The 12,454-nt window shown below is 56.3% G+C and overlaps 1 protein-coding gene across 1 annotated transcript; it reads left to right on the forward strand.

The window, feature by feature from the left end:
* The first annotated feature begins 210 nt into the window (after positions 1-210).
* Marc1 (mitochondrial amidoxime reducing component 1) lies at positions 211-11,853 on the forward strand. The gene is made up of 7 exons (XM_004626882.2): positions 211-527; positions 4,775-4,948; positions 7,953-8,115; positions 9,033-9,173; positions 9,363-9,424; positions 9,501-9,572; positions 11,354-11,853. The coding sequence occupies exons 1-7, from the start codon at positions 265-267 to the stop codon at positions 11,478-11,480; spliced, it is 1,002 nt and encodes a 333-aa protein (XP_004626939.1). The 5' UTR covers positions 211-264; the 3' UTR covers positions 11,481-11,853.
* Positions 11,854-12,454: the final 601 nt, after the last annotated feature.

Below are 12,454 nucleotides of genomic sequence, written 5' to 3' on the forward strand. Positions count from 1 at the left end.
AGCTCGCTCCCACCAGGCTGTGTGCCCCATATCCCTACCCCAGACCCTGGACAATGACCACTCCTCCCTCGGCCACACCACATGCCGGCCTGGGTTCTGTTGCACAATTTTCCTCCTCCTCAGGCCACATGGACCTGCCCTGCAGCTGTCCTGCGAGGGCGGATGGGGCGGGGCGGAGAGTGCGGCTTTGATTGGCCCAGGGACCACACCCCCTTGGTCGGATCAGTACCACTTCCCCGAGCCTGGGGCGCAGTGTCCTCTGCCATGGGCACCGCTGGCTCCCGCGCGCTCTCCAGCCTCGGCCTCCCTGCGCCCGCGCGGCCCGCATGGCTGGGTGTTGCCGTGCTGGCGGCCGTGGCCCTGGGGGCGGTGGCCTGGCGCCTGTGCCCCAGGCGACGCCGGCGGTGGCGGCAGGTGGGCACGGTGGCGCAGCTCTGGATCTACCCAATCAAGTCCTGCAAAGGGGTGCCGGTGCCCGAGGCCGAGGTTACAGCACTGGGGCTGCGCGTGGGTCACCTGCGCGACAGGTAGGCGGGAGGGCAGGACAGGGGTCCTGTAGACACCCAGAGCGACTCAGAGCTGCTGCTTTCGTGAGGTCTGCCCCCTCCAGATGGGCCCTGGGAACTGCGGGGACACAGGTCATCTCTGTTTTCACCCCTCCCTCCCTCGCCCTTTCCCACCTTCCTCCCTCTTGCTTCCCTTTGTACTGAGGTTGAACCCAAGGCCTCCTAGGAGCGCTATCCTCAGTCCTTGTTCATGTTGAGAGAGGGACTCGCTGCATCACTAAGCTGCCCTCACTGAACTGAGGCCTTGACCCTCCCACCTCAGCCTCCCAAGTGCCTGATCACAGGGGTGTCACCATGCCCAGCTCTGAAAGCAAACTTCTTAATCTCTGTGTAGGATGAGGTGGCCTTCAAGACATCGACCCCATTGCTTTGTTTTATCGACTTATGTTGGGATCTTGGGAGGCTTAGACAGGAAATCCTGCTCTCTGTGAGTGCCCCACGGCCGGGCACAGGGAGCAGACAGCCGTCAGGTGGCTGCCCGTTGCTGGGTGCAGGCTGATGCACTGGGCAGAGCTCCCTCCAGTACACCCACAGTGACGGAGCCGAGGTCCAGAGCCCACGGCTGTGCGCCAGGCCCCATCCTTCTCTGGAGTCAGGGCTGTGGAGTCCCAGAGACTGAGGAAGGCTGAGGTTCTGCTTAGACCCCCAAAAGGCTTTGTGTCAGCGTCCCCAACTGGGGGCCAGTGAGATGAGAAACCAGCTGAGAGTGGGAGGGAGACCTCAGAGTGGTTTGAGAAGGAAGGAGCCCCTAGGGGTGACTTACTGGTGGCTGGGGTCTCACCACAGATCTGCCCTCTGAGCCGAGTGAGTGCCGCAGGGAATCAGAGATCTGGGGGTGAAGACCACTGTCTGGCTGTGCTTGTCTGTGGGCAGGCCCCTGATGCAGCCACTCTGTGATGAGGGACGCAGGGAATCCCCATGGCAGGTGGTGATAGGCTGCAGGCCTGAGCCGGGAATCCTAGTGACTCTGTGGTCCCCATAGTGCTTTGATTTTTTTTTTTTTTTTTTTTTTTTTTTGTACCAGGGATCCAACTCAAGACCTTGTGCTTGCCAGGCAGGCACTTATGCTGCTGAGCTATCTCCCCAGCCCTAACGGTGCTTTGCACAATGGGAAGATTTGTCAAACTTCTTTCATGGCAGGGGCATTTGGTTCAGCAGGCCCTTAAGCTCTTTCCCCACAGGGGACAGTAGGTGGCGTTGGTCCCAGGCATAGCGTTAAGTCCTTATTTCTCAGCACTTCGGGAAAGCGCAGGCTGGCTGAGGCTGGAGCTGGGGAGGACACAGGAGACGAGTGAGGGAAACACAGAGGAGGAGGCTGGGAGCTGTCCTGGCTCAGAGGGCCTAAGCGGGAGGTCTCTAGAAGCCTCAGCTTCAGCTGCGAGTTGGGAGGTGAGTAGGAGTTTTGCAGGAAGGAAGCTGGGCATGGTCAGGAGGGAAGGCAGACGCTGGGCTGAGACGGGGCTGGGGGACAGTCACTGCTGTGGCCCTCAGAGTACCTGAGCAGGATAAACAGTGCTCTGTGGTGGGCACTGCTGGGGGCAGCGGTTCCTGTGAAAAGCGGGGAGAAGCCATTGACCCATTGCGATCCAGGAGCCTGCAAAGTTTCTTTCTTTCTTTCTTTCTTTCTTTCTTTCTTTCTTTCTTTCTTTCTTTCTTTCTTTCTTTCTTTCTTTCTTTCTTTCTTTCTTCCTTCCTTCCTTCCTTTCTTCCTTCCTTCCTTCCTTCCTCCCTCCCTGCCTCCCTCCCTCCCTCCCTTCCTTCCTTTCTTTCTGGCAGAACCGGAGGTTGAACTCAGACCCTTGCGCTTGCCAGGCAAGTGCTTATTCCACTGAGCTATCTCCCTGGCCCCCTGCAAAGTTTCTGCACCACTGGATCATGGTTGAGGGGGAGAGGGACTGGGGAGGGGGCAGGGGTGGGGGGGTGCAGGGGAAGGGAAGAGGAGAGGGGCAGTGCTTCATAGACCCAGGGAGGAAGCTGACACCAGGACCCAAGGAGTGAGTAACACGGGCCCAGTGGTACGTGGGCAGCTTCTGTCCTCCTGGAGACAGCAGCGGGCTCCAGGTGACTTGAGGGAGGGCCAAGGTCGCTTAGTAGGACCGAGTCTCTGCAGGGGGTACAGGCGTTTAGAAGTAGGTAGTGGTCATGGCCGCCCAGCACTGTGCAGACCTCAAGCCCCCAGTCGTGTGCCTGGGCACTGACACCGTAGTGAGCGCCATTGAAGAGCCAGTGTCCCTGTGAGTCGGGGTGTCCAGTTCTTCGATGTTTACACCTAGGGACAGGCCAGGTATTTTATGTTTATGCATGTTTTACTGGAGTTAGAGTAGATGTGAAAACATACTGGGGACAGGACTGCAGACCCATGGGCCTGGCTTGGGTGAGCGTTGGGTCCAGAATCAGCAGCCGCGGAGGGGCTCCGAAGGAGGGACGCTGAAGTCACACTGGCTGCCCAGGAAGAGCAGGCAGCTGTTGTTGCTGGGAAACATTAGAGGACACATAGCTGCCGACTGTGGCACATACCACCGAGTGAGGTCAGGCAGGGCCATAGTGCGGGTGAGGGGTAGGTCAGGAAGGTGGGTGCCAACCCTGGCAGCCCGCTGGAGGCCCGGCGGGCAGATCTTGAGTGACCTGGAGTCTGTGCTCTTTCCTCTCCTGGCTGGAGCTCCCCAAACGCAGGCTCAATTCTGTAAGGGCTCCCCTGCCAGTGGACTCAATGCCCTGGTGTGTTCCACTTCCTGGGGAGCCTGAGAGGTCACCTGATCCATGTGTTCTTTTTTTTTTTCTGGAAACACTTCTTTCTGCTCCTCTTATTTCACTGTTTTTTTCCTAGGAAATTCCTCTAAGGCTGGGGGAACCAGGTGGGAAAAAATATTGATTAGATTGACAGTAGAACATTTAGCACGCTGCAGAATCCACAGCACTGACTATAGAAACGTTGTAACTGCACGAAGCATACAGTGCTTTTAAAAGGTGACAGTGGCCAGGTGTGACGAGCAGCCCTTCTCACCTGCACCCGTGCTCTGGGGACAGGCCTGGGGAGGGTGCTGCTCCTGCCGTCCCCGGAGCCCGTGCCCCACCTGGGCATGGACTCCTGCCGACCCTCACCTCCTCAAGCCTCTCTGTGACCTAGATTCTTCTCGTGGTCCATGAAAGTGATTGGGATTCCTGGCAACAGAGAGTATAATTTTTTTTGTCTGTTTTAAATTTTGTAATTTTTTTTTTTTTTTTTTTTTTGGTGTGTGTGTGTGGTTAGCTTGCTGGTGAGGCACGTGGTGCTGGGGATTGAACTGCAGTACCTGCGCTTTGCTTAAGCTTGCCTAAGCAGGTGCTGTAGACTGCTGAGCTATCTTGCCGGCCCCTGTAAGGATTATTTTAGTTTTTTTTTTTTTTTTTTCAGAACCAGGGATTGAACTCAGACCCTTGCGCTTGCCAGGGAAGCGCTTATCCCACTGAGCCATCTCCCCGGCCCCTGTAAGGATTATTTTAATTGCACAACGTTATGGGGCACCAGGGCAGGGCTCCACCCCTGCATGCAGGCGTGCAAAGCCCAGGGCAGAGGAGTTGACATTGCCATCTCCTTATGCAGTCTGAAAACATTTTATGGGCATTAATAATTGTACATGTTTAGCCAGTTCATTCGGATATTTCAACACGCACATGTGACCCGCACCGAGGAAGCTGGGGTCGTTAACTGAGCATTAGTTTGCATTTAGAACCTTCAATTGTTTTCTTCTAGATTGTCATAAAATATGTATGAGGTTGTTGTGGGCGGCGGTCCCACGCCGTGTGGCGGAGCTGTAGAGCTTACCCCTGCAGCCCCGCTGTGGCTTGGTGCCTGCCATCCAATTTAAAAAATGTCATATCAGTACGTGCTTGTGGCACGCGACAAAGGCGCTCGCTGTGGAGTGTCGGTGCTGTGAACACCCCTCTTAATCCTTTCGCTTCCATCCCCAGGCTCCGTTCCTGTCTGCCAAAGTGCTCCTTTCTTGCTCCTTATCATCCACTAACGTCTTCTTGCATGTTGTGCGCAGCCTCCATAGGACTCGTTCCTTTGAAATGTACACACACACACACACACACACACACACACACACACAGTCTCAGTGGCTTCCAGAGAGGACACTGGAGGTGCCTGTGTATGACTATAGCTCTGGCAGAGGCAGGCTGTTGTCGTCAGGGTGGCCAACTCATCTGTGTTTTGAACTTATCAGGTTTTGGCTCGTGGTCAACGAGGAGGAGAACATGGTGACCGCCCGGCAGGAGCCTCGCATGGTGCTGATTTCTCTGACCTGTGATGGTGACACCCTGACTCTCAGCGCAGCCTACACCAAGGACCTGCTGCTGCCCGTCAAGACGCTGGCCACCAACCCAGTGCGCACGTGCAGGTGAGGGCGGGCTGGTGGTACAGGCGTTTGTGCAGGTGTGAGGGCTGTGGACACTGGGGAAGCCTGCTGGAACGTCTCCGACCCTTAGCCGTGGACCTGGACGTACCTTGGGCAGGGCGCATCACCTGTGCTCAGCATCATGTGGATCTGGCAGGAGGAACTGGGAAGTAGCTACTGAGCATGTGTTGGGGCAAAAAAAATGTGCAAGTGCCTGGTAGAAGCCAAGGTAGTGGCACACACCTGAAGTGCCAGCACTCAGAGTTTAAGTTGGCGGCATGGTAGTGAGTTCGAGGCCAGCCTGGGCTATGTAGTGAGTTCAAGGCCAGCTTGCGCTATACAGTGAGACTGCCTCAAAAATCCACCCCTGCACAGACAGGTCACCAAGAGAAACCACCACCCAGGACCGGGGACTGGAAGTGTGGGGCGGCAGGTCAGTGTTTTGCAATGATCTCCGCACTGTCAAAGGACTTTTCCTGCTTTCCTGGGAAAACTGAATACCTGAATCTGAGTTCAGAAGGGGCTGTGAGTGATAGGCCACGGCATGGCGCACATTAGAGTGGGGATGTTTAATCCTAATGAGAAGTCCTGTGATGGGCACACACCCCAGCTCCAGGGGACCGACCCAAACTGGATAGTTGAGCAAGAGCGGGCGCTCAGCCCGGCGCTGCGCTGGCACGGAAGTGCTGTCCTCAGCCCCAGAGGGCTGCGAGGGAGCCTGTGCGTCTGCCTCTGAGAGCCCGCAGGCCGCGCCGTGAGCTCTCACGCCCCTAGTGGTGTGGCACTCTTTAAACTGACTCCGCTTTAGCCACATCTCGGATAGACTCATTTTCCAAAGGAAACTTTCGTGGCTGCTGCTGTGCTTTGCCCAACATAGCCTGTAACTGAGACAAGTACGGACCACGTGAAATGTCTCTGAATTCTAGCTCGAAACTGTGGCCTGTGGAAGTCGTGGACCTAAGGTCTGTTCTGTCCTTGTTACAGGAGGTGGTTATTGAATGTGGCTGAGTGTAGGAGTCCCCTCTAGTTTCTCCTCTCGGTCCAAGAAGTTTATATCTTCTTGTAATCACAAAGATACGTTATTGGAATCCCAAGTTAATTCCAATCTACCACTCCCAGTGCAACCCATGGCGAAAATAAGGACACTAAAGCATATTTATAATTATGGGGAGCCAAGCGGTCATGAGTCCAGCCATGGTGCTAGCTATCCAGGACAAAGGCTTTGATCCAGGGCCGAACCTGGGTTTTATTCAGTCCTGAATGAGGAGTGGCTTGAGGATGAATGACTGAGAATTGCAGGAAGTAGGTGAGCACTGTGAGCTTGGCCTGTAAATGCAGGTAGGAGGCCAGCAGTTACCTCCGTGATATGCAGAGAAGGATATGCAGAAAAGTGATTTGCATTATACTATTGAGATAGTATCTAATGTTTTGGGGTCTGGTGCTTCAGCCCTGATGTGTAATCTATCAAGCCCCAGGAAGTCATAGCCTCTATCTCAAGGCTCCGTCCCAGCCTGCAGCTTGGAGCACTGGCTCTTTGTCCTGTCTCAACTCGGCTCACATTAAAGAGCAGCAGGTGTGGGTTATCAGGGAAACACACACGCCACCTTCAAAGACTACCACCAGCACCACGGCTAGACCAATGTAAATGGCTTAAGGCCAATTAAAAGGATAAAGAGAAGTCTTAGCCAGCTCTGTACATAGAATTCGAGGAAATAGGCTCAGGCCCAGCCAAATGAAGACAATCGCTCTTCTTTCAAGAAGAGCTGCTCAGGTGGCCCTCCACAGCTGAGTTAAAGCTCTGTCAGGTGCAAGGCATGCTTCTGCAATCCAGCACTCGGGAGACTGAGGCAAGGGGCTTGTGAGATCAAGGTTGGCTTAGGTGACATGGTAAGAGACACATGAAAAGAAAAGACAAGAGAAGAATCACTTTGTCCCTGTGCAGTGACTGCTATTAATGATATCCCCAGAGGCCACACGCAGTTGTCTCACCTCCCACATGGGAATCTGGCAGGTACCCTTGCTTTCACTTCCTCTCTATAGCTGTGTAGCTCGCTGATCCCCAAACAGTGCCGGCCACAGGTGTATGGGGGTGGGGCGCTTTAGACTCTGTGGATGTATGAATAGCTATCAAAGCCAAGTGGATTCCTTCTGTCACTTTACAACACTTTCTCATAGGTCCCTGCTGCAGCCCCATTATACTGAGTGCATTCTGGCAGGTGTGTGGAGAAGGATGGCCTGTGACCGGGCTGGTCCTTGGAGGGAGGACACTGTGGGCCTCTTCGTGCCGGTAGGGTCAGAAGCCCCATCTACAGCTTTTACCTTTAAAAAAAAATCATGGTCCAGCCACGTGAGATGGCGCACATCCATCATCCCAGCATCCTGGGAGAGCTGTGCTGCTGGCAGAACTTTCTGGTCAGTCTCTGTCTCGGCTACTCTTCTTGTCCCCGAGGCAAAATCCCCAACACTCACAGTTACAGAAGAAAGGTTTATTTAGCTCACAGCCAGTTTCAGTCTGTGATCAGCTGGCTCCAAGGCAGAGGTCATCGCGGAGGAGCAGCAGTCCGTGGCAGGGCAGGCAGGAGGCAGCAAGCGGGTGAAGAGCAGCCGCAGCAATGGTGGCGGTGGCGGCGGTGGCAGCAGCAGCATCTGTCACCGCTGCTGCCACAGCTGCCTTCTCTCTGTCCCGTTAGGTCCACTCACACCCAGCTCGGGCACCCTTAATCCCAGCATCGCACACCCTGGAACCACATCCTCTGAAAAGCCCCATCTGTGCCTGTGACCACATGAGGCTCTGGGGAGACAACTAGACACACAGGAACCAGTTTTTAAACCAGTAAAGTCCAGGCTTACAAAGCACATCTGTCCATTTGGGTGCACTGTGGCTTGGAGCAGAGTGGCGCCCTCTGCAGACAAGGGGCAGCAACAGCATCTCTGCTCGCGTGGGCGCAGGACATGGTACAGGGTGCCCAGGGCCTCAGCCGTGCTGTCCTGTGCCTGTCCCTCGCAGGGTGCATGGCCTGGAGGTGCAGGGCCGGGACTGTGGCGAGGCGGCTGCGCAGTGGATAACCAGCTTCCTGCAGTCACAGCCCTGCCGCTTGGTGCACTTCGAGCCGGACATGCGGCCCCGGAACTCTCGGCAAATCAGGGCAGCATTCGCGCCTTCGGACCAGGTGAGCCTCCGTCATCGGTGGGCAGGTGGGGGCGCAGTCACCTCAGCGCTGCAGACTCATGGCGCCCCTGAGGAACCTGGGGCTGTGGTTCTCCAGGCAGGGGACACAAAGGAAGTCTTCCCAGGGGAGCAGCACGCTGCTTCTCCCTTTGGGGGAGCCTGGTGCAGTCTGGTGCCAAGAGCAGCTCAGAGCTGTTCTCTCCTCTTCACTGCCCCGTAACTGTGTGCGGAGCCCTTGGTCTCCACAGCCTCCTTGCGCACCTCGCGGCACAGGGTGCTGCGGAGAGATGGACTACCTGCGGCTGGCTGGGCCGTGGGGCTTCCCCTTGCCGGCAGGGCCGGAAGCCCCACTCACTGCTTTTGCATTAAGCATCCCAGCACCCTGGGAGGCCGAGGGCAGGAGCCCACAAGGCTGAGCCCAGTCAGGGCAACTCAGTGTCAAAATAGACGATGATGATGATTGATGATACTACTGACAAAAACGTGGATGTTCCCAGTCGAAGGCTCTGGGTTCAACCCTAGCACCATAAAAGTAAACGGCAACGTAAGTACTCAAGGTTAGGGTTGCACAAAGAATAGCACCTCTGGAGTATGGGCAGAATTAGTGGATGTTTTACTCCACCGTAACAAGCCTTCCAAGCCCAACCGGCTATTACACGTGGGAGCCGCTGGGGGCGTGGCCAGGGACTCGTCCCCAGGGCACGCGCCAGGGCAGCTCCCGGGCCATGGCTGGGCTCCCCTCGCCCTGCCGGAGTCTGAAGACCGCTTAGGGATTCCAATCTCTATGACTTTGCTACGAAATGACCTAGAGAAATACTTAAAAGACTGTGATTGTGGAGCGGACATGCTCGGGACCTAGAGGCAGGAGCCCGAAGACGTTGTCCGCTGCGCCCCGTGACGGTGCCCGTCCCCTGCCAGGTTGCCTACTCGGATGCCAGCCCGTTCCTGGTTCTCTCTGAGGCCTCCCTGGCCGATCTGAACTCCAGACTGGAGAAGAAAGTGAAAGCGTCTCACTTCCGGCCCAATCTCGTCATTGCGGGATGTGGCGCCTACGCAGAGGTAGGCGCCTCCTCGCTTCTTTCCTTAGATTTGATTTCTTCCTTAAAGGGCAGAGACCTCTGGTGCTGGATTAGGTCATTCCGAAGGGCGGGAAAGTGCGCGTGGCTCTGCGCTGCGCCCTGAGCGTGGGCTCGGGCGGGGCGGGCCCGGAGGAGGGTCCCAGGCTGCCCCAGCGCTCGCCTCTTCTAGGACTCCTGGGACGAGCTCCTCATTGGGGACGCGCGGCTGCGAAGGGTGATGCCCTGCACCAGGTAGGGCGCCTGCCTGTCCCCCGGGCGGCGGGCGGGGCCTCGCTGCCGCCCCGGCTGACGCGCTGTGTGCGGCCAGGTGCATCCTCACTACGGTGGACCCGGACACCGGCGTCATGAGCAGGAAGGAGCCGCTGCAGACCCTGCGGAGGTAGGACGGGCGGATGGGCACCCTGGAGGCTACGCCCGCTGCGAGGGTGCACTTTTTCGACCAATTTTGCATGCTTAGATCTAGTAATCTGAGCAAATAATTTGAAGACTACCATATGCAATACAACAGCCATTGTTGAATTCCTAACACTTTGTTTAGTGAAATTCTGTATCCTTTCTAATTTTTTTTAAAAAAGGCCACAAAAAGCCAGGTGTGAGACAACGCTGCTTCCTGTGCCCTGAACTGAGATCAGCAGGCTACTTGCAGTACCTCTTTTTCTGCACAAGGGGGCGCCAATGGCCTTGCCTGGTCTTCGCTTGCTCCTAAGCAGTGATTGCAGCGCTGCACGCAGCGAGGAACGGTGGGGGGCTGGGAGACCCCGCAGCCACACAAGGGACAGTAGGATGGCAGCCTGCGGCCAGCGGGGGCCAGTTCTGTACTCCGGGCTCTTGTACAACTGTCCCCAGACACCAGTGCGGGCCGCACCTGCAGCCCAGGTGACACAGCTGTGGATCTGCCGGCCTCCTCGCCTCTCCTCGCTGACCTGGGGGCCCGTGTGTCCACTGGGAGGGGCGGATGCGACTTGAGTGTTCCCCTTGCTCCCCGGGGGCCTGTGGGACGGGGACAGAATGCGGGTGACCAGCAGACCTGGTGCAGGCTCAACCTGGCACTTAGATCCGGGGTCTCGGGCAGTGGAGCAGCACCATGAAGGCCAACAGGAGCCCCCAGGCGCGGCGGGGTGGGCCCCTGCCCCCCAAGCGGGGGGTTCCTGCCTGAGGCACGGAGCCCAGGACCCAGGGCTGCGGGAACAGCCAGGTCCGAGCCTCCCTGGCCTGGCTGGAGGAGCCCCATCTCCGCGTCTGTGCTGTCAGCTGCTCTGAGCTGCGCCTGGGCCCCACCTGGGTTCCCCGGGTCCATGCCCTGCAGTCCCAGCGCAGAAGGAGCAGCCCCAGTGTTCATTTGTCTTTTATTCATTCATTAGTCCACCAGCGCTTCTCTGAGGGCAGTACGCATGGGCATGAGTGGGATGCAACCACTGTGCCCTAGGGTGCTCTCAGTCGGGGGTCTGAGGGGCTCTGGAGGAGCTTCCCAACCGACCGACCCCAGCTTTCCAGCCTCTTGCCATTTGGAGAGCATCACCCGGCCTGAGTGTTGCAATAGTTTTATTTTCTTATTTTTGAAAAGCTTCTCTTTTAAATGCAAGACAGAATGAAATTAGCACTTCCAGCTGTGGTCCTTTAAGTATGTGCACATAAGGCTAGGGGCGGGCTGGCCGCCCCTGGGCCTTCTTCCTGCTCTCCTTGATTTTTTACCTGGAAAAGATCCTCCCACACAGGGTGACTCTCGACATGTCCAGTCACCAAGGAGCTGTGGGCTGCAAGTGGCCTCCCTGGCCAGCACTGGCTTGAGCAGGATGGGGGGTGGGATGTGGATCTGTCCCCAGGGCTCCCTGTCCTGCAGGACAGAGGCTTGTCCTGCAGCACCCCAGGTCAGGAGGAGGACGCTGAGGGCAGGCGGTCAGGCCTGTCCAGCCAAACCACCTTCCCTCCCAGTGCTGACAAGGATCATTCCTGTAGAGACGCGGGGACACAGCCTGGGCTGCGCTCCTGTCTTTGTACCCCGGCTGACAGTCGGCTGGCCAGCTTCAGAGGCACGGTCCCATGACCAGGCTGGCGCGTGGGGCCAGGGCTGTGGACCCGACCTCAGCCCATGGGTGGCGCCAACTTCTGGGCTTGTGCCTCTGTTTGCCTGGACTCACAGTGCTCTTTCTCCTGTTGCAGTTATCGCCAGTGTGACCCTTCAAAACAGAAGATATATGGACAGTCACCGCTCTTTGGACAGTACTTCGCTCTGCAAAGCCCAGGGACAGTCAGGGTGGGAGATGCTGTGTACTTGCTGGGCGAGTAGTGGGAATCCGTGTCCTGGATGTTGGACGCCTCCCTAAAGTCCTCCAAGATGACTGCATGTGGCACAGTGCCTGAGATCCACGACTTAAGTACAAGGTTTAATTTGGTTCACGGTTTCAAGAGAACGGTCCCTGGTTATCAAGCCTTTGTCTTCTTTGCAGCTCCAGATCTGTAATTTCTGCATGTTTTTCTAAGGACGATTAAATTAGAGCTAGATGGAGATGGATGAGACTTCCTGGGTGTTGCGATTTAGACCTGAAATGTCGTCAGAAGTCTCCAGTGTGTGGCGGAAGGTGGTGGGATCATGGGGCGTGGTGCTCCTGGGCATTCCTTCGCCCAGCCGGGTTGACACATTGGGGCAACAGTCACAGCTTGACAGCGGGACATCTTCTTCAACCACGCTTCACCTCTAAGTAAAGATGGTGGCAAGTTTGTGGTTGTGCCTAACGTGGTGCAGCCTTCCTGCACACAACCCAGAATGCACCAGTCCCCTCCCCGAAGACTTAACAAGTCCAACATTTTTCAGAAGTCCAAGTCTTTTCTGAGACTCGAGGCAAATTCTTAGCTGGAACCTTTGTAATAAATAAATAAACAAATAAATAAATGTTGGATAAAGCTAAAGTACTGAGACTGTTAGTCCTGATCTGTCAACTTGGTTCAATTAAGCCACGCCTAGCCTAGCAGATTAGTAATGCGGGCTCCTGGGTGTCAGTCTGGGTTATGGAGTTGTGACCTCAGCCTCTCTCTGAGGGTCCTAAGCCTTTTCTCCCTGACACCGTTGCCTACTCTGACTGCTGATCACCCGTCAGGTGAGCAGCCCCCCTCACCATTCCCTCCCAACCTGGAGGTTTTGGCCTGGAACCCTGATGGGCATGACTGGAATCTCTTGAAGTTGAGCCAGATTAAATTTTGCTTTAAGTTGTGGATATCAGGCATTGTGCCTCGAGGGCAGCAAAGCTGACTGGTACAGAAAAT

Source organism: Octodon degus, unplaced genomic scaffold, assembly GCF_000260255.1.
Source record: "Octodon degus isolate 3935 unplaced genomic scaffold, OctDeg1.0 scaffold00017, whole genome shotgun sequence".
Taxonomy (NCBI): domain Eukaryota; kingdom Metazoa; phylum Chordata; class Mammalia; order Rodentia; family Octodontidae; genus Octodon; species Octodon degus.